Here is a 27075-nt window from a genome sequence, read left to right on the forward strand (position 1 = left end):
TGTAAGAGCCACACAAACACCAGTGAGCCTTTGTTTTTGTGTTTCTGTGTTTATCCAGGTTTAGCTAGAAGAAATCCCACCTCAGATGTCCTCATCTTAATTAACTTAAGGAGAGAGAATTGTTTCGGGAATTTAGAGCTTCTTACACACTGTATAAAAAGGTGTTTCTTTGCATATTCCAAACACACATAGAGGTTCTGCATGCTTTTCTGATTGCAGCTCTCAGAGAGTAAGGTCAGACAGGAGCAGGTGGGCACTTCAGCAGGAACGGACACATTAGCTGTGTTACAGGGATCAAACTGTGTGACCTTCCACTGATGAGATGGTCTCTCTCTAAGGCACGTTGTTTCCCTGTGACCTTCCACTGAGGAGATGGTTTCTCTAATGCATGTTGTTTCCCCCAATGAGCTGTTTACATATGTGTTCTCTCTGTGTGAAATGCCAATCTTATTGAGCCAGTATGGATTGACTAGGGCTGCAGGTGTGTAAGTGTGTTTGCCTAGTAGTAAATCTTGAAAGAGTCTCCTCTCTCTTCCACGCATTACATTACAAACAGCAACAGTGACAGTTTTGCTGAACCCTTGTAAAAGCTGATAATGCAATAACTTCAACAACGTCAGAATAAAATTCCTCTAAATGGTTTAAAAATAGAACAAAAGTAAATTGCTGGACTGCTGGCATTTTAAAATGATCAAATAAATAAAATTAAGCATTATTAATATTATTACTTCATAAGTGGTGCAACATATTTTTATAATTTTGTATTTTTCCTTATTCTTATGAGTTATTAACCTTGAGAGGCAGCTGGATTCGTGCAAGATCATGAGATCACGATCGCACGACAAATCCATCTTGTCACGTCACGCTCCAATCTAATGATTTGAATCCGAACCACGAGTGCTTCGCCCCTAATCAACTTCTTAAGAGACAGCTACGGACAGGCTTTAGGTGTGACGCCATGCAGCGAGAAACAAGCCCGTAATAGAGGTGATAGACAGATGGTTCATCCAATCACCTGCCAGGTATATTTTGAAAGGGCCTGCCCTTTGAAATTTCCCGAGTGACTTGTTCCCAGATGGTTATGTGAAAACAAACCATCTGGCGCCATCAGGTTATTGAGTCATTACATTATTAGTCAATATGATGACACCATTATATACAGTAGATCATCAGAATCGATTTTACTGCATTTTTGCAGGGACAATTTAATTACATTTTTACTAATTATTACATTGACATTAATATTACATAGTCAGTTGCTACACCACTAGAGCTTTGATTGATTACACAATTAGATTTTTCAGTCGATCAGTTGGATTAAATTTTTAAACCTACTGTTACTCTTGAACATTATAAGCATATCTCTGGCATCAGAACAATATTAAGAAATGCATGCTGGTATTTTCTGATAAATCAGTTGGCATTGGCATCATTGCATTCGATTAGTATTTGATTATATTATATTATATTATATTCGATTAGTCAGGAGGAAAGCTCTAGACTATTGCACCTTCACCATTATTTCAGTCAAGTCCTATTGCGCTTATGCTGCTGTTTCTCTGTGTCTGTGCGTGACTTCCATACAGTACAGGTGTGTGTGTGTCTGTGCGTGACTTCCATACAGTACAGGTGTGTGTGTGTGTGTGTGTGTGTGTGTGTGTGTGTGTGTGTGTGTGTGTGTGTGTGTGTCTGTGCGTGACTTCCATACAGTACAGGTGTGTGTGTGTCTGTGCGTGACTTCCATACAGTAAGCAGGGATTCCTGCTAGTGGCAGTCTGGGGTTCTGCTGAGCTTTGTAAAATGCTTTCTAATCCGCTGTCTCCCCAGAGAGATTAGCTCTGTCACCATGGCTGGGAATTAAACCACAACTGGTGCTGGAGATGCCCACAGAGCTCAGGCTGGGGGAGGAGGTGTGTGTGTGTGTGGGGGGGGGGGGGGGGGCTGGGGGACCGGGTGAAGTAAAGTAGTGGTAAATAAATATGCAGGTGAAGCATGACATGCAGTCTGTCATTACCAAATTAAAAACAGCTCTATTTTCGGAATAGTGGAACGAACTAGAAATAACCGCCTCCCAGTTGTATGCCTCTGGGATGGAAGTTATCACTATTTGTCATATATGATTCCAGTGAATAATTTAAGTTAAGTTAAATTATACTGTATTGTCCCCATGGGGAAATTCATCCTCTGCATTTGACCCATCCTCTACTAGGAACCTTCCTAGAACTAGGAGCAGTGGACAGCCGCAGTGCAGCGCCCGGGGAACCAACTCCAGTTCTTTTGCCAGTGCCTTGGTCAGGGGCACTGACAGGAGGATTAACCCTAACATACATGTCTTCCAGTGGGAAACATGTTGTGAGCTTGTGGTGGACTACCAGAGGAACAGGAGGTCCCTTGTAGTGAAGAGGGTGGACTCATACAAGTATCTTGTGGTCCAAATGAATATAATTAATGTCATTAAGTCAACTTTGGTCAATTTTGGTGTTTTTGTAGAATGACCTTAGATCATTTTCTCAGCGACAGTGGTAAGCAAAACATTATGATGCGTAAGTGAAGTTGACCTTTGAACTTTTGGATATAAAATGCCATCACTTCATCATTTAACCAATAAGACATTTGTGTCAAATTTGGTCATAATTACTTAGCATATGAATTTTTGAGTTATGTCCAAAAATATCTTTTGTGAGGTCACAGTGACCTTGATCCTTGAGTCCTTCCAGGTAAAGTTTTTCTTCATCTTACGTCTTTTTTCCCATAGGCTCCTAGTAGAGCTTAGGGCCGCAACCACAGACACAATGCCAACGGGCTCCGAGCAGTCTTAAGACTGTGGTTTCTGTAGCAAGTGGGTTTTTACAGGGTGGGGTTGTTAGGGTTTTGTTTGTTGGACTCAAGGGCAGAGACAGACAGAGACAAGATATCAAGTTGTAACACAGTTTGTTTATTTAAATGTTATTGGTTGAGTCCGGATGGACGAGATACCCAGGTTGCAGGATGGTAGGCTAGAGTCCAGGTAGGTGAACGAGCAGGCATCCAGAAGTCCGGGCTGGCAGAGAGCAAGCAGGCCGAAGTCCAGGCGGGCAGAGAGCAGGTAGGCTGAAGTCCAGGCGATCAGAGAGCAGGTAGGCTGAAGTCCAGGCAGATGGCGAGCAGGCAGACAGACAGGGGAGGATTGGCCCAGGTGGTCAGAGTTAGGGCAGCAGACGTTCCTCTCCATGCAGGTGAGAAGATAATCTGACAGTGTCTTGACGTCTGGGCTGGGTATATGAAGCCTGCTGATTGGTGATGCTTGGCAGCTGCGATAGCTGGAGATCAGCTCCACACACCTGGCTCCAATCCTGTAATCACAACAGAAAGGAGGGGGCGAGAGAGACTAGGAGGCAGAGGTTGAGGGCATGACAGTGGTTGCTAGCTCTATGCCCATTACCCCTAACATACATGTCTTTGATGGTAGGAGGTAACCCACGCAAACACGGGGAGAACACGCAAACTCCACACAGAAAGGACCTGGGATGGACCGGGGTTCAAACCCACAACCTCCTTGCTGTGAGGTGACAGTGCTAACCACTGTGCCACCGTGCAAAGTTTTTCTTCTCTTCCAGCAATTTTGGTAGGGAACCGGCTATCGTTTGGGACTAAAATCTGGGGATCAACCAATATGTTAAGTTTCCTGTGAGGGAAGCCAGCAAGAGAGAAAGTTAGTGCTGTAATTAGGTCAAAGACAAACACATATACACACGCATGTATGCACACACACATTGAGACAACTAGGGCAGCGGCTCCCAACCTTTTCCAACTCAGGGCCAACTTGAAAATCTCAAAACTTTTCGCGGCCCCCCTCCGACCCCATAAAAAATACAGAGGCCGACATACACAGAGGTGGACAATACAGAGGTTGGGAATCGCTGATCTAGGGACTATCACTTAGGTGTCTCTCTGACAGGCTGTTTTGTTCAAGCTTCCTTTCATACCAGTTATGAGCAATCATCTCACTGATGATCGCTGTTAAAAAACAAAAACGCCAGTTGAGATAGCCAACTACCTACCGTATGTGAAAGTAATCATCCACAACATTTTCATATAAATAAATGTCCATGTGGCTACTATCTATTACTGACTGATATAACACAATAGTGAGTCAACTTCTATCCAATTCCTGACAGTCTCTTTGAAACAGTGTTGGTTAGGTTTTTCCTGGGGAAAATCCTCTGAAACACAGGAAATGATGCATTTTAGGTTTCCAGCAGCAACGGCAGTTTGTTTGGAATAAATAACAGAAAGAACTGAGTTGTTACTAGCATGAACAGCGATAGCCAGTTAGTTACCATGTCTGAACACACAAAGAAAAGAGCTGTAGCCACCTACACAAACTCCATCAACACAAAACCCAAGGAAAAAGATGTCACACACTGTTTGATTGACAGGTGGTCTCCTGGAAGTGCAATGCAGAAATACCACAGCAATGAGCGCTTTGCCCAAAACATGCAAAAAAAAAAAAAAAATGCAGATGCCATTTTAAATTTCATGACATGAATTTCATGGGCGAACATTTCAGATTTTTCGCCCTGTTTTCCCCTCTTGCCCTGCATCTCTGTGTGTCTCTGTCACTGCCCTCTGTGTGGTTACAGTCATGTTTTGGTGCCGTTTCTAAGTGGCCGCTCCCTCCTTGTCGCAGAGCCAGCGACTGAGTCAAGGTCCGTCCCTGCTCCGGGCAAAACGGGTTCACCCTCACACTTTCCATCTGTCTGGCCACCAATGATTCAAACTGGCCCACCGGCCTATTTTGGTTGGTGCCAGACCTTCTACTGTGAACACTTCTCTTTTTTGTAAAATGATATAAAATAAAATAAAAGAGAGAGAGGTTGGCACATTTTTCTTCACTGGCACTCTGCATCGGTCTTCACTGGCATGTGTTATGTTAATCTATCGGTGGTTGAACCTGGATCATCACAAGCAATTTGTGGTTGTCATGTTTAATAAAATGGAGGACTCCCGCAACACCGTCTTCACTTGCAATTAAAGAATTGAATAAACAAAAAATAAGAATAACCTTTCGGTACGCACTACGCAGACCTTCATCAGATTCTTTGCTTGTCATGTTTGACATAATTATAAAATCCTGAGTTCATAAAAAATGTGATTGTGACATTGAGATTGGAAATATCAGCAGGTTATGTTTCCTACTGTAGAAAGGGGCCTGGCCTGTAGCCTAAATGATCATGAGAACCTTTAAATAACACTGCCAGCCAGGGCAGCAGTCTGTTCCTGGAAAAAAGGTTCACACTTGAAAGCTCTGCACTCCGCATTAATAGAGTGGGATTGCCTCCCCGTCTCTCTCTCTCTCCCTCTCACTCCACACTCTCTCTCTCTCTTTCTCTCCACCCTCTCTCCCTTCCTCTCTCTCAAGTGCTTGTGTGTATCTTGAAACGATAGCCCCTGCTGCCAGAAAGCGGACAGATTTGCTGAAAATGATTGAGTTGATTATGTCAGTAAGGCTCTGAGCTGGCGTGCAGAAGGCCCCCAGTTTGATCCAGGCTTTGCGTGCGCTGCCCAGTGTTAGCCACAGGACAGACTTCCCCATCGGACAGGCAGATGCTTCCGCAGAGTGCTGTGGTAACGCTGTGTGTTGCTGAATCTGAGCCGGGATAAGAAGTCTCTGAGCTCTGAGTGGGATCTAATGCGCCCGGGCCCATTATACAACCAAAGCCGAAACGTCCCATTCCCATCCCATCTGACGGCATTCTGACGTTTTTTTTTGTCTGAATTGAAACGGCAGCATTATTATTGTCAGAACTGACAATGCAAATGACAACAAATACATTTAGTATCCAGCTGAATTCCCTGGGATATTACCCCCCACCCACTCACTCACCCCACAGGAACACTGGCATCTTAACCAGATGTTAGCCTTTGATACAGGCTATTACGATGGCTACATGTGCATGAAGCAGGCCGTAATTATGTCACGTGATCTGTAATCTGCATTAGAGTAACTACTTCCTATTAGACTTAGCATTGACCTGATGGTGCAAACGTGCCACATAGATTAATGTCCCTCTTTGCCTCCCGTCACACAGCGCCTGCTTCGCATCAGGGCGGTTTTGCATGTTGGTGAACTGTGATGGGTGTTACGCGGTACCATCATTATCATTATTATCACTGTCATCATCAGTTATGGCACATGTCTGTATAAGCACTGGTACCGTGATGTATGGGAATATCAATAAGCATCTTAAAACTGCATAGATCTTCACTATTGAATTCACAATGGCCTTTTTATTGCACTCATCAGTGTGCTGTAATGTAGCGCTGTGCAATTTCCCCTCTCCCTCAAACAGCGAGGCCGCTGAACGCCAGCTAATGTGTCGAGATTGGATAAGTGTTGTTTGTGCTGGTTTGCATACATTTTTCACATCCTTCTTTTATGTTCTTTCACAGACTGCACTGAGGAGACGAGGAAGCAGGGAAGTATTCAAAGACAAGAAGTCCATGAGTCAGGTAAGAGAGTTTTTTGTTGAATTACCCTTTTTGTGTGTTTCCCTCTCTTCTGCATTCAGTATAAGTTATGTTATCTACTTAAATGGTTTACTAAGATGTCTTCATCGCATCTAACCTCCCTTTTCTCTTCTTCCCTTCCATTATCTTCTCCAGGAGGACAGTGCAGACCTCAAGTGCCAGCTCCAGTTTGCCAAGGAAGAGTCCACCCTGATGAGGAAGAAGATGGCAAAGCTGGGCCGGGAGAAGGACGAACTGGAGCAGGAGCTGCAGAAGTACAAGTCGGTTTACGGGGACGTGGACAGTCCCCTGCCGCTGGCCGAGTGCTCTGGCGGGGGTCCGCACAGCACGCGGGAGGCGGAGCTGCGCTTACGCCTCAAACTGGTGGAGGAGGAGGCCAACATCCTGGGCAGGAAGATTGTGGAGCTGGAGGTGGAGAACCGCAGCCTGCGGGCGGAAAACGAAGACATCCGCTGTCAGTACGAAAGAGACTGTTTCGGCCGCGAACCCTTCTCCAGCATGCCCTCGTCGCCGTACGGGGGCGACGCGCTGGAGTCGGCCAGCGAGCTGCGGCGCCACCTCCAGTTTGTCGAGGAGGAGGCGGAGCTGCTGCGCCGCTCCATCTCAGAGATCGAGGACCACAACAAGCAGCTGACCTCCGAGCTCAACCGCTTCAAGTTCGGCCCCAGCAGCAGCAGCAGCAGCTCGGGGCCGGCGGGGGAGGAGGGCAGCGAGGGCGCTGTGTTTAAGCACGGCAACGGGGGGAACGGTAATGGCTCCGGCAGCGGGATGATGATGGAGGAGCTGAAAGCGGCCAGGATGCAGATCAACGAGCTGAGCGGCAAGGTGATGAAGCTGCAGTACGAGAACCGCGTCCTCATGTCCAACGTGCAGCGCTGCGACCTGGCTGCCCATCTGGGCCTGCGCACCAGCAGCCCGCGGGACAGCGACGCCGAGAGCGACGCGGGCCGCCGAGAAGCCTCCGAGGAAGAGGAGGCAGGGCGACTCCTCCTCCTGCACCCCAAGAGGGAGGGTCCGGTCGGGGGCGAGAGCGACTCGGAAGACCTGTTTGAGAAAACGGGGACCACCTCAGGGTTCGGAAGCATCAAACGTTCGGACGGAAGCGATCTCAGCGCCGCCGAACTGGCCAATCGCAGGAGAGAAGACCGCGAGTCGTTCTCCAATGTGAAACGTGAGGCGGAAAGGCTGGGGAAGACGGTGGACCGGCTGATCACGGACACTGACAGTCTGATCTTTGAGGGCAGGCTGCTGGTCACCACAGGTGAAAGTTTACAGGAAGAGGCAGAGTCTGGATCCAAACCGGACACCCAAGTCCTGGATACCATCAACACTCGTATGAAGGCCTTCCGCACCGAGCTGCACATCTTCATGGAGAAGGTGGACCATCTGGGGGAGGGGCTGAGGGACAGGCCGGACGATCTGTCGCCCATGCCCAACCTCACTGAGTCCAGCAGCTTCCTGTCCACCGTCACCTCCATGTCCCGTGACTCACCCATTGGCACCTTGGGAAGGGACCTGGTCACAGACTTCCAGGTAAGTCCCATAGATGGACTTTGTGTGACCTTTTCTACAGGTCCCATACAGTTTGTAGGCTGACTCCACCTGCTACATCTAGACATTACCTTTCTCAGGCCGCTTGGTTCTTTTGCACACACAAAAATAACCCAAAAGAATCAATAAGGGGGACGACCTGTCAGCCAATATGGCAGTTAGCCATGACGGGGGGGGGGGGGACGGGGGGGGGGGGGGGTCAATACTCGATGCTTTTCTCATGACCGTTGCAAAAAGAGGTTCTGTTAAAAGCATGCATTGCAATATTGATCAGCATTCAGCCTCAAACGCAGCCCACCTGGTTGTGATTCCATGTCACAGAAAGAAAAGGGCAGTAGAGAAAGGCTGAAGTCATGAAAACATCATCAGATTACTTTAAAACAGCAGTAGGCAAAAATGCGTTAGTCTGCAATGTCATGTAAAGCAGTGTGCAGAATCCAGATATGTAACCAATAGAAACCCCACCGGTGTATTTCTAAAGTGTTGCCATTCATTAAGTGAGTAGTCATTGGTAGACCATTTTAAGGCCACTAAATGAGATTGGAAGTCAGCAGTGCGTAAAAAGAAATCTGCCGTAATTAAAGACAGTGGCAGTGCTGTACATCTTCACCAGAGGAAGCCGCATCCAGAACACACAGCCACGGGTTGATCAAATATGGTGAAAGACTCTATGGAGACCACCACAGGGTGACCCGGCAGCCCCCCCTGCCCAGGGGACAGGGCACAGGAGCCACCCAGCTCAACCACACTGGCACCACCACCACCACCAACTCCCCCACCCAAACTGACCCCCACTGCCATCGCTTCCTGCTGCTCACACATTCACATCTGCATCTCCACCATGCACACCCTCATAGCCAGCAGCCCTGCCTGCCTGCTTCTCCCTGCACTCACTGTCTGCAGCTGCCCTGCTTCCAGTCAGCTAGGGCCGAGGGAGGGTGCATGGAAGGGTGCTTAGGGGGAAGATGGTGAGATTATAAGGCAGCTTCCTGGCGTGATTTAAGCTTTCCTTGCCATAGTGGTTTGTTGCATGCTGAAGTATAGTAAATATATTTCTCCATATAGGCCCGCTAAATCATTTGTATGACTCATTATGACACATAACAAATGGTGTCGCTATTATGTTTTCCCAACATATCACCACACACACACATGATACACACATACGGTACGTGGGATGGATTACTCCCTGGTGTTGCCAAGGAGACCAACCATAAAAATGTGTGTGCACTGTCTAAAATAACCTCTCTTCAATAACATAGCGCCTAAACCGGTTACATGGCGTGTGAGTCGCCTGTGGAGAACCTTGCTGGCTGGCATCTTGCTTTCTGTCCTTGTTATGTTCGACTTGCCACTTCGTAAAAGTCAACATTTCAACATGCTGCGTGCACTTCCACAACAAGTTCATTATCTCCTCGCTGCATGATTCGGCAAGCAACATCTTGGATGTCTTTTTTAATGAGTCAGGCTGTTGGATTGGAAAAAAAAAAATGAACAGTTCTTCAAACATTTCTCACAACCTGCTGTGCTTTGTGGATAATAGTAGATTGAAGCTGCCATATTCATTCTACCCAATGACTTGTTTGTGCTTTATGCTTTACTCCTCTGCCTGTAGGACCTCCCTGGTTAGTGTGGGTGGAGCTGGGTGGATGGGGCTTACTCGTCTAGGTTAACTGCTGTACTAACAGCTGACACTCTCTCGTCTCATGCAATAAGGCCTTGGTCTCTCAAGAATGGATGATTAGGGAATGGGATGTATCGATATATTGGCCGAAGATCGGTATTGGCCTTGTTGACTGCAATCGGCCTATCGGGAAAAAAGGTGGCGTTCACCGATTGGCAATTGCAGTAGCTGATATTTAGCTTCAGTTGGGTCACATAATCTCTGCCTGGCTACTCGCGCACCTATAAGTACTGAAAACATCTTCTCATTGAGTAGGTAGTTGTATAGCAGGCTATTTTTCCACAAAAGAATATTTGTCATGTGAAAGAAGGTTATATTGAAGGTTGTTTGTTTAATAATTACATTTGTATGATTGAATTTGTGCTAATTCAAAGATAGTGTGATGAGGGCTCAAAAGACTTTAAAAACAGTTATTTGTTTATAATGAAGATTTCTTTGTTTCCTTGTCATAAAAGGGGTAATAAAAAAATATCAGTATTGGCTATCAGCCAAATTGTTATTTTAAACATTGGTATCGGCCCAGAAATTTGCAATCAGTGCCGCCCTAATGAAGCTGAACAAAATGGTACAGTAGAATTCTGCAGTTTTAAGATATGCAAGATTAATTTAATGGATTCCAGAGCAGAAAATGGGTCATTGCAGCATCAAAGAGCAGGGTATAGACACAAATGCAATTAAAAAAAAAAGAAAGATGATTGAAGATTAGATGGCTACTGGCTAGGAAGAATCCACAGAAAAATGTGACCACTGCTGCAAAAGGAGGCGGCTAGGCTAGCATGGCCCAATCTTGAAGCTTTAGATTTGAAACCTCAAATGCCTCCAGTGTATTTTAAATGTTGTCATGTTTAACTGCATAGTATTCACACAGGTTAAGATCCAAGCTTACTGCTTCTACGACATGCACGGCTGTGCACGGGCATGTGTTCTAGAAGTGTTAGCGTGCTAGCTGTGGCGCTGCAGTTTGCCGTGGTTCTCTCTCAGCTGTTGGTTTGGACTCATGTATCCCTCATTGCATGCGCTTCATAACAAGTGTTTTGCATTCTTTTTTCCCCCTCCCGACCCCCTCTCTGTTCCTCTCCTTTGTTCCCGCCAGATGTTTCAGCCCATCATGATTTTGTTCATCCTCATTCTCCTTCTCTTCTCATCTCTCTCATACGCCGTCGTCTTTAAGTTGGTCTTTCTCTTTGCGCTTTTCTTCGTACTCTAGTCCGTTGGTTCTTCTCCACGCTGTGTAGTGTCTTAGTTGATTTCCCCTCCCCCTATGCTTATATTCATTACCCATTTTTTGTTTTTTGTTTGTTTTTCCCCGCCATCTTTCTTTCTGCGCCCGCCCTCCCCCTTCGTTGTCTTCTGTCTGTTTGTTCACAATCCACCTCGTGCACCCCCCTCCAACACGTCACCGCCATCACCGCCATCCTCACCCTTCTACCCCCTCACCTGCCACCCTTGTGACTCTCACCTCTCACCCCTGCCCTCCCCACCCATACCATAACCCCCCTAACCCCTTTCACCAACCCCTCTACACACCCCCTGTCCCGTCCCACCCTACCCCACCCCACCCCACCCCACGCCACTCACAGTCCGGTCAGAGGGATGAGCTGGAGTGGCGTCTAGGACAGGAGCGAGGCGTGGAGCCCCAGAGCCAGGGTGGGGCCCCGGCCCAGAGCAGGGGAGCCACGGGATTCACTAGGTACCACAGGCCCCTGGCTTTAAGAGCAGAGGTCAGTGCCTCCTCCCTCCTCCATTTCCCTTCCACCTGTGGGACTGAGTTGACACTGGCTCCACCACCGGCCCCAATCAGGGCCCTTCCGACTTCAGCCATTTTCGACCTGGACCCTATTTCCCAATCAGTTCTCAGCACACCGATCGATTCTCACCAAAATCTGGTGAGATGCTTCACTATAGAGCTGCTCACATCTTGCTTGCCTGGGTGCACGGCTTTCAGATACAGTCCTATAGGGGTAATGCACGGTCCAAAAATCAACTCCACCTCTAGCCAAAGCTTGTCTTTTTCAACACATTGATTACTCACTCTGTAATGAGACATGCCACTAAAGAGATGTGTCTCGCCTCTCTCGGATACAGTTTTGATGCTCCTTTGGTCATTGCTTCAGCACTTCCTCGTTTGCTCTTTGCACCGCCGGCTGTGGCTGCTTGTCTTCATGTGCCGCTGTGTAAAGTGCAAAATAAATTGTGCAAGTTGTCATATCATAGATCAACTGGAAATGAAATAGATACATCTTAATACAGAGTGTCAGTATGTTGAAAAACGAATGCAGGCTTTGGATGCTTTTGGGATTGATTTTTGGAGTGTCTGTTTGCCCTGTAGGACTGTACTGGAGAGAGGCGCGCCAAGGCAAGCAAAACAAAGAGCTCTATAGTGATGTGCCTGTGCCTTCTGCCGCAGGATTTCTGTCGGAATTGATTGGAAATAATGATGGAGAATAATGGGGGGGGGAAAGATGTAGTTCGGAAAAGGCTGCAGTTATGCTTTATAGTTATTTTTCTTGCATAACATAAAATGCTTCAAGATAGAAACAGGAGGAACAAATGCATTATGATTACTAATTTATTTCCTGAAGTATAATGAGTTTATTTACAAATTATGCCGTTTAGAGGGAAAGAACGTATATTGAATATACTGCCCTGTAGATTTGGCCTGTTTGGATTTGGACCAAATTTAAATCAAATGTTATGATGAGAAGACCACTCATTCTGGCATGTCTAGTGACACTCCAGCCACAGTCGCTTTTTGATGCTGAACAAGATTTCACTTCATTCACTCGTTCTACTTCCTTGTTTCTCACACTAAATATCCACTCCCACAGCCACTGGTGTTTATTTTCCTTTTGATTTGGCATTTTCTTATTGCTTTCAAATTATTTTTCTAACCATTTGCCACTGGACATTTTGTGTCGTTTTACTCCTTCGCAGCGATAAGCAGGAAGTAGATTTCGTAAGTACTTCGAAACTCAGTGGGGCTTAGTCGGTTTGCATCCAGATTCTGCAAATGGAGCAGTAAATGCTCAAAGCAAAAATCCGAGCCATTTCTAGCACTTGCTATCTAGCAAAGGACTCGTTCTGCTTATGTATGCACACGGCGTATCAAGCCTGCGCCTGCACAGAGTGTTCTCTGCTCTACTGTATGTGACTTACTCAGCAAATGACTTACTCAGCAAACGTGTGTACGTGTGTGTTTTACACACACAAGTGTCTCGCAAAGTGGAAATTAAAGACAGTGAGCAAAAAGGCTGTAGTGATAACGAAGCTGCAGCACACATCAGATCGCACTGTATCTCTGTCAGATCCATCAATGATTCTGCTGCTGCTTAGTAAACAGGCAAGACGCTGTGATTCATCATCGATGCCTCATGCTTGTCTTCATAGAGAAATCGCCCACTGTTATATAATACACAATACTGGCGGAGGTGATGCGAAACATAACAGTTATGGCCCATTTCGATGTATTTTCCCCCCCTATGGTTTCTGCCGCAATGTAATCTGTGAGGTCCAAATGAAATGAATGAATGGGAGAGCATCTTAGATTTGGCAGGATTAACACTGTACTGTATAGGCCGCTGAGATTTGCATTTGACATTGAGGCTGACAGAGAGGCGATTCTGGGTCGGTACACACTGAGCAGCTCCACTTACTGTTGGAGAGTACAGTAAGCACTGCACAGGAAATGGTATTATTGACTGCTGCAGTTTCCAAACCGTGAGAGCCTACACTTTGTTTTTAGAGAGAAAGATGGTTGAGAATCTATTGGAGGCTGTCATTACATTCAAACCATAAGCATTAGCATCTCATTTCCCTGTGAGCATTTTTTGACCTGCAGAAGAAGAAATAAAATAAAAAACCGTATCTACTTGTATCCTATTCATATCAAAATTGCAATATTCAGCAAAAATGAATATTTAATATAAAAATTAAATTTCCAAACCGCCATATTATGTCAATTTTGGGAAATAATACCTTGCTGAACTTTTCATTAATGATTAAATCCAGGAAAATGGTACTATTATGGAAATAATACGCTCAAAAATACTAATAACTTAAGTAATGTTCATTGGTGAGTTTTACTTTCATGCCATTTTGTAAGAGTACAGTAGTTGATACTGTTTTCAAATAATGGCTACTTTTTTTAAACAAAACTCTTTACATCATGTTTTGTCAGTGTCGTCACTAAATTCACTGTTCCAATGTACAATATATACTGTACGACGATGACAGTATCATTTTTCTCTCCACAGCTCTGCATTTAGTTCTGTGAGGCCTATGCTAACTACTGTATTGGTAATTCAGAAAAGGCAGTGTGCGAATCATGGATTATACAGTGTGTGTGGTTTGATGAAAAAGCTTTGATGTTGCAGGGTGTAGAAATAATTAGTGCAGTACTAAATCATAATCATTCCCAGAGGCTTTGCAGAGTTGTAATGGATTTCTTCTTGTGAGGAGGCCAGAGCTCATTTGTGATATACAAAATTTGAAGAGGGCCAATAAAAGCGAACAAATATAATCTGCCAACTCATACAGAAAGTTCTTATGATTTACTTTCAATTATAATACTTATATGATGATTTATATAATCCAAAGAGCTGTGGCTGTAACTATGCGCTGTGGTGTTGTGGGTTCAGCTCCGGGACTCAACTGCTTCTGACATCCAGTTTCGTCTGGATCATGAGCGAAGGCTGAGGACGACACCGGAGGACCGGGAGGCGCTCGGTTCTCTCCCTCAGGTACAGTACACAGAAAGTTACAGCAAGGTCTTCAGATCACGAGTCTTTTGTGTGCTTTCATTAACATGGAATTTAGACAGTAGACAAAAGAATTAGATCCAAAAATCACTCCTAATTGCCAGGTGCATTTACATGTACTAGGAGAGCGGTGGTGAGTTGGTGTACACTGTACAACATAAATACAGTTACATCAAAGAGAAGACACACAAACAAACAATGCACAAAGTAAGAGACAATATATTAATATACACAGTATACACAATCCAATCCAATATGCCATAATGTAATATGTACATGCCTAATGTATCATAATTGGATTTTGAGCAGACTGAGATGTTGACTGAGATTTACATGGTCTGTCTGTGGTCTGCTACATGTAATATCCTCACAACCCCTCCCTGTGCCGGTAGCAAGCTGACCTGACTTGATATGTGGAGTTTTACTTCAAAACGAAATATCCAACAAGATGAAAAACGTGTTAAAATGATTCCTGGCATGAAAGTAAAACTCAATTTATTCTGCTTTACAAATCCAAAGAGCTGTAACTGCATAAGTACCGTAGTGAAGCTGGGAAAAAAGACAAAGTTGATCTCTTACCAACAACATATTGATGATATATGAAATTATTTTAATAGTATGTAGGGGTGTAGTTTTTCTTCAAATAAAAGCTAAACCCTGGCCATGATCTGTATTATTTAAATGACACAAAAAGTCTTATTGACATTATTCGTTATTCCCTAAGACCCTAGTAATACCTTTGCTTACATAATATTAAGATTTTTCAAAATATAATCAGTTGTATTTTTGAAATATTGAGCAATACCAAAGAAAAAAGAGTGAGCATCATATGCAAAATTGCAGAAGAAATTTCACATTTACTGGGGCACACATCACAAAATACAGCGAAACAGGATTTGGGTGTGCTGTTTTTGAATGAAACCTTCTATAGTGAATTTTGGAACCCACGTTCTCCTTGATTTCCTCGGCCGACAGGAAGAGGAGCGCTTGCGTTTGGAGGCGCGGCGGGGCAGTCTGGAGCTGCAGGGCCTGCAGAGCCACGAGGCTCCCTGGATGCAGGAGAGAGCCATGCTGCAGCAGGAGGTCCGCCTCTTCAGGCACAACACCATCATCTTCTACATGAAGCTCCGCTGGATCCTCATGCACTGGAGGCTGGACCGCAGGGCCGACCCCGGGGACGAGACGGCCCAACCAGAGGTGAGTCAATTTTCCCAGCTGTCTCGCCAGTCTCTTAACTAGACTATATAGTGTTGTTATGTGAATATGTGACATGTTGTTGTTCATGCAATGACTCTTGTGGCTTCGGATTCATTCTTATTAATCAAGTCTTCATCCCTTGTATCCTCGCTTGGCAAGTCAACTTCTGGGATCTTTATCTGTCCTCCTCCAATTCTTTTATTTTGGAATCATGCTTTAGCCATTACGTCAAGCACATCATGAATGCATCAATGCATTGTGAGAAGGATACGTAAAGTAGGTGACATGCAATAAAGGTCTTACAATGTCTTACTATCCAAAATGTTGGATATAAATACATGGTAGCTATATAAATACATGGTAGCTATACTCTGTAGCCTGGTGAAGCCACACAGGCACGGCACATTGAGGTTTGAGTCGATCTTCAGGAATGAGATGCTAGCAAAAGGCAGCAGACAAGTGACTCATCTTGCAGCACTTCTAATCCTTCACTACTTTGAGGGGAAGGAGAGGCGACCTAATCATGTGGATACTTTCCACAAAGAAGTTTGCAGCACTGCAAGATTGATTGATAGTCTGGTTAATTGGGATAGACTGGCAACCTGTCCAGTTTCCCTGCCTTCTGCCCAATGTATGCTGAGATAGACTCCAGTCCCCGTGATCCTGAACAGGAATAAACGAGTAAGGAAATTGAATAAGTAGATGAATTCAAATATGGCATTTAATCTCTGTATCTGTTCCAGCTTGAGAAGTTGGAGGGCATCCCAGAGTTGGGGGTGATAATGGAGCAGGCAGAGGGGGAGCAGGAGAGAGAAGACCGGCTGTGTACACCACAAACCCCGGGGGAAGTCCCGGATCCTGGACCTGTCATGCCGCTGCCATCGCCTGAACGACATCAGCATCAGAGACAGGTACGCCACCATTCTGACTTCCTCCATTCGGCTTGGACTGAATCATCACCATCCATTAGGAAAGACCTGCAGCTCCAATAGAGGTCTTGAAGTTTGGACAGCTGAAATCTACTTTTTGGAATTTAGTTTATCCTTATTTTAGATTGACAGACACATTTTTATTCTGGGGCTTGAAAGAGTTTCATGGATCACATTGTCATGAGCCATCAATTCAAGTAAAAAAAAAAATCAAGTCCCCCAAATTGAGTTTAAAATATCAGCACTTAATATGATAGCTACCTTGCATTTGCTTACATGCTATTATTAAATTTGGTAGGGTGAATATGTTTGAGCATCTAGCTATGACTCAAATAGTTTTCGCATTAATTTTCCAATTAAAGCAGTTTTCAAGTGTTTTTTTTCCTACTCTCATTGAGAGAGAAACTAGTTTTTAGCAGCCATTCTTTACTGTTGTTTGGCACAATATGCAAATGAGAACTGTGACCCAGATATCTAGATGGAGTCACTACTGTAATTATTATGAGTGCACCAATTACCGTACATGCATATAGTTTCACACAAAACCATGCAATCTCAGTGAAATATGATGTGGACAAAAGGAGCTGTGTTTTCTGACGGCTGCACTGTGCAGTGTTAATTGTCTGGAGGAGGAAATTCACCGTGTGGTTTGTTCTACTTTGAGCAGCTCTGTGTGATCCACTTTGCCTCTCTGGCTTGTGAACATAAAGAAAGAATGTACTCATTCTGGGGTTAATGCATTATTAAGCAGCCCTAAGTGCTGCAATTTGTCTTGTGTTCTGATTTTGCCACAACTTGATGTAATGGTTTGTGCAGTGATCTGACCATTCTGACGTCTTTCTTTTACTCCAATAGCAATTTTCCATGACCATTTTAACAAACGTGCCGAGTGAGAGGGGACGTGCAAACTTGCCCTAGTAAACATTTATGCGCCGTCTACTACAGCCCATCAGAGTGAGCACAGATAGCACAGCCAGAATAAGATAAGTTATGTGAAGCAGCTCTGTGTGAGAAACACACAGCATTAGGTTAGCAGGTTGGTTGGGATCTTTGACTGTATAAAATATATATATATATATAACGCATCTCCACTTCCTAGAAGCCAAAATATCTCGTTTCCGCCAGCTTCCATCTTGCTTGTGTGATGTCATTTGGAGCCAGAGTCGGCGCAGTAGAGTTGGGCTGAGCCCCCTCAGCTGTCACAGCTGTCAATCAACCCTTTCAAACGTATCTGAAAAATTAGCACTTGAACACACATTAGCATGATAAGAACTACCTAAAATGACATAAACCATCTTTGGGAAACATTTATTTGACGTGTACTTTCATTGTTTACTTTTGCTCATGTCCCATCCGCTAACATTTAGGGGGCGGGATTTATGACTTATACTGCAGCCAGCATTCCAGCCACTGTGGGATTAAGGTCTACCGTGGTTATATTTCCCCTTTTTGTACCCCAATTACGAATAATCCTCAATTTACTGTTAGTCCATCTGATGGACCTTAAGAGTAATACTGTACTAATTTATAAATATTAATTTGAATTTTTGATTGTTTATAATTCATTGGTAACTTCATCTCTAATACCTCATACCAACATTTCATACCTATTCGAATTTTAACCCCTCAAATGCCAGTGTAAGTGCAGTAAAAAAAAAAGTACAGTAAAAAAAAAAAAAAAAAAATGATTTTTTTTCCCCCCTTTCCATAAAGACAAACTGGATTTGGGTCTGATATTATGGGCAGGTTGGGGTGTTTTACAAAAGTCACCACTGCAAGATGCCTAGTGTCAAAGATTGGCAGGAATGATGTCACAATACCTATGACATCACTAGCCTATGACATCATAAGTGATGTCATGAGATGATTTTGGTCAATAATATGTCACTGATGACATTACTGATGATTTCACAGACATTGTGACATCATCAGTGGGTTTTTGTATTTTTTGTGATTTTTTGTAAAAATAACATTTTTCATATTTTGAGCCAAAAATCCAAAAAGCACATGTTTTGGACTCCCAGCCATTTTCCCCAAAACACACAAATGAGCTGTAGTCCAGCATCCATCCTGGTCTAAAGGCTTCAAATCAGTAGTGTGGACTGTCAAATTCAGTTTTCTAATATTTTCCCATCTTTGGCATAGGAATCAGTTTTTTTTACATTTCATGTAAACTGTATGGAATTGATTGCTATGCCAAAACTGGGGGAATATGGGGAAATAGCCAAACACAGTAGAAACTACAATTTTAACTGCTTGAGTCAAGGTGAGATGTGTAACATCAAGGAAATAATGATTTTTTGAAAAATGGGCTGGGAGTCAAAAAAAAAATGTTGTTTTTGTGCAAAATTAACATTGAAACCAATGGGACAACTATGCAATGGACTTTGAGACCATGTAACTCCCCCAAATTTTCTACCAACTCCAAGGTTAGATATTAAGGTCAAATTTCAAGGTATTTGGTCCAGGATGCCCGCTGAAACAAATGAAATAAATTAATTTTGTAAAAACTTGCTGGGAGTACCAATAGAGTGTTTTCAATGGAAGTCAATGGGTCCATCAGATGGACTAACAGTAAATTGAGTTGTACTTTTGAAACAAGGTCTTAGGATGGTAGAAAGATGATAGATATGATTGATTTTTGTCAAATACCCCAAAAACAAATACCTAGCCTTAATTTCAGACCATTTACTCAAAAAATGTCGAAACGGCCCATACGCGAATGCAGGAAATATCCATCAGATGGACTAGTGGGGTACAAGGGTTAAAAATTAAACAATAAAACATGCGATAAACTAAGAGGGCACTTGGTAGAGTGTAAACTTTCTACAAAGTTCCGTTGTGTTACGTGAATCTGTTTGGAAGTTAGGCTTTTTGTGATTGACACGCCCATTGCCACGCCCCATTTTGGCCGGTGGGCATGGAAAGTTAATCAGTTCTAACTTGGCCCATGACCTGCTTTTCTATCAAGGTTGGTGTAAATCCGTTCATAACTTTTTAAGATATCCTGCCAACAAACAGACAAATGGGGGCGAAAACAACCTCACAGCCTTTCTTACGTTATGCTTCACTTGAGGGTATCACCTCTTTCTCGATTATGCTTTGATTTGACTCACCCTGCCCTTTTAGCTTTTGAGCTTATGCAGTATCAAGTTCAAGTTTATTAATTGTCCCAAAAGGACGATTTGTGTTGCAGCAAGCATAAAAACCACACAGTATCACATATACAAAACATAAAAACAATACAAGTATACATGGGCAACACTTTACAGTACAAGTAGGCTAAGTGTACAGTACACTGTAACCCATCAGCACCTCGACATTTCAATCTAATCGATGCTACAATAGTGCTATTGTATCTCAAATACTGTAAAAAAATTAGTAAATGTCATAGACATTGACATTCCTCACGATCTCTGCTATAAAATACAAACCTCTAAGAAAACATTCACAAACATTGGGCCAGTCGACATCAAACAACGGCAACAGCAACATAATTACATATTACCTCCTCCTCTCGACAGCATTCAAAGCTCGAATGGAGACAGGGACAGGGAGCTCATATCTTGTTCCGTGAGAGCCAGCAGTAGCCTAGGTAAACCCAGCCACCACGTGACCTGCTCTCTCAGTTCCCAGTCACATAGTGACTGAGAACAGGTCTGAGAGCAGGTCACGTGGGGGATGGGTTTACCCAGGCTAAGCCAGCAGTGCTGTAATGATCGCTGTAGGTGATGTTTTACACACAGAAGCCCTTTTCTGTCTCACTGCCTCCTGCCAAGGCCTGGAGACTCTCCACAGGACCAGCAGAGGCCAACAGCTCTCCACACTGTTTCAGGAGACAGTTCAGGAAACAGGCTGCAATGACTCTGTAGTGACTCTTATTGCTCATGTCGCTTGAAGCTTTTGTAAATCCAATTCAACAGTCATTTAGGATTTCTTTTGTGCAACCCTCCATCTATTCATCCATTTATTAATTTATTAAATTATAGATTAATTCTTTCTGAGCTCAAGTCAAGAGAGAGAAAGGAATGAAGAGAGAGGATACGAGTGAGAGGAAAGGAAAGAACTTGCTGAACTTGCTGAGTATGTGTTTGATTAGCATGTTTTTTTTGCCCACAATCCCTTCCGTGCAGATTGGGGAGAACCGCCGGATGCTGCAGGCCCTGCGGGCGCTGCTGGACGAGTTTCGCGGGGAGCTGAGGGAGGAGGAGGCGCGGCGCTGCCAGCTCCAGACGTCCTACGCCAATGACAAAGCTGCCTGGGAGGTCAAGTGGGCTGAGATGAAGTGCCAGCTCGCCCAGGTACAGATGGCTGCACAGTGGCCCGTCTTAAAGGGACAGGACACAATATGGGATAGTAATGCAAAGGTGCACCCAGAGAGCAACAAGACAACAGTAAACATGTTGCCTCTGCCACTAGTGAGGAGGTCCTGTGCTGCCTGGGCCAATCTGTAACAAATATGGCACCTGTTATTGTAGTGCCCCCCCCCTGGGCCAATCAGTGTAGTTTTGAAAATGGACAGAGATTGAACCATAGTCCTCCCTCAACATTGAACTCAAGAAAAACACATCCTCCAGTTAGACAAAAATGATGAGTCGCTTGCTTGGCACACTGCATAGCATTATATAATATCATTGTGCAAAGTAATTAAATCAACATTTTTGCCTGATTGTTGGATGTGCTTCTAAGCATTGCTGATTAAACCCCAATTAGAATGTCTCTTCTTCTGCCAGTGTATTCAAACCTAGATATTAAACGTATTTCTACTCCAATTAGGAATGAGAGAGCGCTTTCATGGCTTTATTAAATCCTTAGAAACCCCAATTGGAAAAAGACAAATGCATTGTCATGCAGCTAAAACAAGCCTGTTTTTCTCTAATTTAATGGGAGGGAAACACCAAGTACTAAGATTGTCGTGAGAAGTGGTGTACTTTTAGGAAAGGAGACTTACAAGTACAATGTGGATAAATCAGTGCGAGGTTGCAATGAATTTTGAATGCATGGTGCTTTGACGAGTGTGTTGGTAGGTACGGTACAGATGGCAATCATGATGAGACCAGACTCTTATAACAGTGACCTCTGTGTGTCGGATATAAGACCCAGCAATTGGACTAGGTTCTATTGTCTTTTGAGATCTAGATCACATTTAGTATACAGAGACTTACAACAAGATTACAATCAACTTGAGGATATTGGATCTGTCGTGTCCTGGCCGCGATGTTCGTAGGTACGATTTGAAACTCACAGTGTCTGTGCAATATCCGTTCTCAGCGCTGATCTGATATATAGCAAGCTACAGCATTTGGACCAGATTAATGGATGGAAGATTATTTTTTCAACCCACACATACACACACACACACACACACACACACGCATGCACGCACACGCAGGCGTCCACACAGGCACAGTTTAAGAGACGTCTGGAAATGAATGGAGAATTCACTTCCGCATGGGCGAGACTTTGGCACGCTATGGACGGAGAGAGCGGCTCGAAACACGCACACGTGTGTGTGTGTGCACGTACGCACGCACATGCACACAGTGCCAGAGAGAGGGGGTGGAGGAGAAGAGTTCGACTTGCGCAAAAGCACCACTTACTTCATCACCTGGGTGTGATTTCTTTTAAACAAAAACAAAAAAAATGCCAAATAAAACTAGTGTTTCTCATAAATGATAACAATTACTCTTGTTTTGATTTCTAACCTGCACATTCATTTTATGGTTATAAATAGTGATTCATTTTTTAACGTCCTACACTAACTTGTTAAATCAGGTGACCTCGCCATGCTCTTTTTTTGGACCTGGCAGCGTGTGAAGCTTCCTAAATAACTGTCTATATTTATAATGAGCTGCATCTTCACTCTAACATTGAGTCACCAGCTATTACTGCACACATGTCCAGCTCAAGTACCTATGTGATTGGACAGTTTTTAAAACCACTTTAAAAGTACACTAATGTCACGGCCAGTGCTTCTAGACTCTAACAATAACATTAATATTAACACCAGGCTTTGTTGTCCAAGAATTTCTAGCAAACACTGTAACTGTAACACATAAGTGGCTGTCACAACAATACAAGACGCATACAAACATGTAACGTTACATTATGTAAGGGTTAATGCCCGACGAGGTGTACATTATCACTTTTTAAGGGACGACGCGGAGGCGTGAACCGTCCGAGGCGAAGCCGAGGATGGTTTGCCTCCGCGAAGTCCCTTAAAAAGTGATAATGTACACCTCGAAGGGCATTAACCCGCTTATACCATGGTCACTTGCCAACAAAACAATAAGACCAGTCATTTATATTTCCATGTGTAATAAATAAAGCAATCTAAATGGCTAAATGTCTGTTATTCATACTGTAAATCAGAATTCCACGAAATAAAATAGTCCCTCCCACCTCCACCAATCTCCGTTTTAAAGCCGACTCAAACGTTAACTTCATCACAGGAATGCAGGTTTAACGATGTTTTGCGTTCTACATTAAATGAAGACATTACCGTTTGACTGCTTGCTTTATTTTGTATGATAGATACGTATTGGCCAAGTATATTAACATTTAAGAGCGAAGTTTCAGGAAGTGAAAAGTGCAGCGGGGGCTCGCACTGCATGCATCTCTCTCTCTCTCTCTCTCTCTCTCTCTCTCTCTCTCTCTCTCTCTCTCTCTCTCTCTCTCTCTCTCTCAAAGGGCTCGCCCCCGCTCGTGCACGAGCCGAGGGAAATATCCTCTTCGCCGAGAAGAGCCTGGTGACGCGAGGTTAAAAATCTCCGAAACGAAAATCAAAATTGTAAATAAGAGTTATTTTTGATAAACTGAGCACACAGGGGTGATTTAAATACTTACTTTGACCGAGTCAATTTTTTTCTCAACATCCAAAATTGTCATATTAACCCTTAACGGGGGTATAGAGCTCAAACTGCTCTCCTGATAACACTGATGAAACTATGGCGCATTGATATGAACGGTGAACAGACCATTTAGCTAGGTGTCCATTATCACTGTACAATATCACTTTTTAATGGACACCTTGCAGCCAATCAGAATCGAGTATTCACCCAGACCATGGTATAAAACAAACTAAGGCGCACGCATGCTGTCGCAAACGGTCACGTCTGTCTTCTGTATGAATCACATGATAAGGGAATCGCTTACACTGCTACGGAAGCCGCTATAAGGACATCCACATCATATCACCATCTCAGCTTCGCCTCCTTCTGATTGACAGCCATAAAGTACCAATCGTACGCAAGCACAACTGTGACACTAAGCATAATCCTATAATAAAAATGTGAAGTGTCTGTCTGTGTGTGAGTGTGTAGAATGTGCAGAATTGTGTTCAACCACAGCGATGCCATTTTACGTGCGAATACAGGCTGAATCTTTCGGGAAGAGTAAAGAGCACCCCTGCGGTGACCTAACAGAGCCAGATTTTATATTAGGTCATTAGGGCCGACTAAATGGGCAAAAATGACCAATGTAATTACGGTAGTGGCCAAAATGCCTCAACACAGGTTCAGCACCATGGAGAGCTCCAGAGTAGAGCAGCAGACAGGTGAGCGCAGTTTGAATCAGCCAGTGAACTCTGGAGCAGCACACAGGTGAGCTGAGATGTAATCAGCCACTGAAGAGGACTATCATGAACCCCCTCTGGGGAGAGAGAGGCTGCATGCCAACTCTGTGAGCGAGGCCTGACTAAACGGCCAGTCACACAGGGAGTCAGGGAGTCAGTATTCCGCTAGTCATTGTAATGTGTGTGAATGGGAAACGATGTTGTAAACTCATGTTGTGAAGGCAGCTGTGAATGCTTTGTACTTTCGTGTTGCCGGATCAAAGCCTGTATGCAGATCACAAAGCTCTGCTTTAGGAAAGCAAAAGCTTCCAGAGTGGATTCCCTCTCTGGCTCAGCAGCTTTGAAGATTTCCACAGTACTGAACTCCCCGCTCCCCACATGAGCGTGTTGTGTGAAATGCACATTTGAGAGTGCAATTCACCCTCAAAAGTTACTACACTGTAGGGCGCACGGTAGTGTAGCGGTAAATTCCCTGTCTACCAACACGAGGGTCGCAGGTTTGTGCCCCGTGTTACCTCTGGCTTGGTAGATACAGGCACAATTGGCCGTGTCTGCGGGTGGGAAGCCGGATTAAGGGTATGTGTCCTGGTTGCTGCACTAGCGCCTCCTCTGGTCATTCAGGGTGCCTGTTCAGAGGGGAGGGGAACACGTGATCCTCCTACGCGCTATGTCCTCCTCACTGTCGGGCGAAAAGAAGCGGCTGGCCATTGCCCTTTTTTTTAACAAATCAAAACTAAAGTATCCACCTTTGCCTTGATGAAAAGGCGAAGGCTTTGGAAAGAAATTGATAAAAGCCATCAACTTCACTAATTATATTTGTCTAAAAATGGCTTTAAGATCATGGAAAAACAGTACATACTGTGTCCACACTTTTGACTGTTAGTTTTCGGAAAGAAAGATGCTTTTTCTTGGTCACTGATCCTATCTCCTGTACCTTGATAATGAATCTCACTCACTCCAACCCAACATTACCGTGTGTCTTTACTGTTTTGTTTTTTTACCAGCTGGAGGAGGAGGCGCGAGGCGAGGTGAGAGGTGAGGCGCAGGGAGGCGAAGGTGGGGAGGAGGGAGACCCGGAGTGGGCCTTCAAACAGGAGCGCGAGGAGCAGCGCCGCCTGCTGGCCGAGAGCCACAGCGCCTCCCTGGACCTCCGCTGGAAGCTGCAGCACGGCGAGAAGAGGTGGGGCCGCGAGAGGAGCGAGCTGCTGGAGCGCTTCGACAGGGAGAGGCAGGAGTGGGACGGCAGCATGAGGGAGCTCCACCGCAAGATGGAGAGGGTAAGAGAGCGAGAGAGGAGATGGAGAGTGAGAACTTTGTGAAGTTATGTAAGAAGAAGTTGGAAAGTATAGAGGGAGAGAAGGTGGGGAAGGTTAAGATGGAGAGGTCTGAAAAAAGCATATTATCCATATTATCCATACTAGCTAGAAATCCGCATGCACATTTTTAGGGTGGAGACTTTAGTTTTTTGTTTTATTTATTTGCATGTTTTAAAAACAGAAACGGACACAATGAAAAATGAAAACAACAAAATAATGTGCAGGTAGAGACAGGAAACTCAGAAACCCTCGATGGACTTATACTGGGACTCTACCTCAGAAAAGCACATAATAGGTTGTCCGGGTAGTGCAGCAGTAGATTCCCTGGGTAGTGCAGCAGTAGATTCCCTGGGTAGTGCAGCAGTAGATTCCCTGGGTAGTGCAGCAGTAGATTCCCTGGGTAGTGCAGCAGTAGATTCCCTGGGTAGTGCAGCAGTAGATTCCCTGGGTAGTGCAGCAGTAGATTCCCTGGGTAGTGCAGCAGTAGATTCCCTGGGTAGTGCAGCAGTAGATTCCCTGGGTAGTGCAGCAGTAGATTCCCTGGGTAGTGCAGCAGTAGATTCCCTGGGTAGTGCAGCAGTAGATTCCCTGGGTAGTGCAGCAGTAGATTCCCTGCCTACCAACACGTGGGGCGGAAAAGAAAGGCAACAGTAAAAAAGAAAGAAAAAAGAACAGAAAAGGGGAGGAAGAGCAATCATGTCGGCTATATGTGACTCAGAGATATTCTAAGCTTGGATTTTAGGTGTTCCATAGTATGGCACCTCTGTAGCATAATTGAAAATGGTATGTTAGGATTAGAAGAAGAGACCTAAGAGGACCAGAAGGACACAATTTAGGGAAACAGTGGATGGATAAATCCAGGAGGAGGCGGTGATGCAACATAAAGGGTGCCAACTGCCATAAAATACACCAAAGAAGAAGAAGCACAACCGAGCCACCTTCTTATAGTAAGATTATTTTGCAGGTGCTGGGTATGAAAGGTGAATACAGAAAACAAGAGAGGGGGGGTGTGCGGGTAGAGGACAGAGAGGAGAGATGGGCCAAGAGAGGCGAAAGGATCAAGGAGTGAGAAGGTGGAGATTAGATGGAGAGGTGGAGAGTCAAGTCAAGTTCATTTGTAAACAGCTGTGAACTGAGCAGGTTCATCACAAAGTGCTTTACAGATAAAAACAAGAGCAAACAAACGCACCTCAAATTTTATGGCACGAGGCCAGAGCTTGTGAATCTGTTTGTGTGTGAGTGGATATGAGAGGGAGAACAAAACAGAGAGAGAGAGAAAGTGCCCAAGATGATTACAACAGGGAGGAAGGACCCTGTTCTTTGGTACAGTAATTAAGACTTGCATAGCGAACATCTGTACTAAAGGCAGGGATCTCTGTATGTCTGTTTCCTTCGCATATCTCGAGAACCGTTCGTCTGATCAACTTCACACTTTGCGAGTGTGTTGCTGGGAAACTGAGAAAGTGCACTGTCGAATTTGGTGCAATTTGGAATAAACTTTGATTAAGCACCGCATCGCCGGAATGCGATGGTGGATGCAGCAAACAACCCCACAGGC

The 27075-nt window shown here is 44.4% G+C and overlaps 1 protein-coding gene across 4 annotated transcripts in view; it reads left to right on the forward strand.

Moving 5' to 3' along the window:
* The window catches only part of mtcl1 (microtubule crosslinking factor 1), a 79384-nt gene that overhangs the window by 37560 nt on the left and 14749 nt on the right, over window positions 1-27075 (forward strand). For 3 of the 4 annotated variants that reach the window (XM_083658852.1, XM_083658854.1, XM_083658855.1), the window contains 8 exons: window positions 6433-6492; window positions 6646-8043; window positions 11326-11466; window positions 14383-14484; window positions 15478-15699; window positions 16443-16610; window positions 20762-20929; window positions 25206-25478. In XM_083658852.1, the coding sequence (XP_083514978.1) occupies window positions 6433-6492; window positions 6646-8043; window positions 11326-11466; window positions 14383-14484; window positions 15478-15699; window positions 16443-16610; window positions 20762-20929; window positions 25206-25478 (2532 nt within the window). The remainder of the gene's footprint in view (window positions 1-6432; window positions 6493-6645; window positions 8044-11325; window positions 11467-14382; window positions 14485-15477; window positions 15700-16442; window positions 16611-20761; window positions 20930-25205; window positions 25479-27075) is intronic. The other variant, XM_083658853.1, reaches the window with a different exon arrangement.

This window comes from Poromitra crassiceps, assembly GCF_964638095.1.
Source record: "Poromitra crassiceps genome assembly, chromosome: 23".
In the NCBI taxonomy this organism is placed as follows: domain Eukaryota; kingdom Metazoa; phylum Chordata; class Actinopteri; order Beryciformes; family Melamphaidae; genus Poromitra; species Poromitra crassiceps.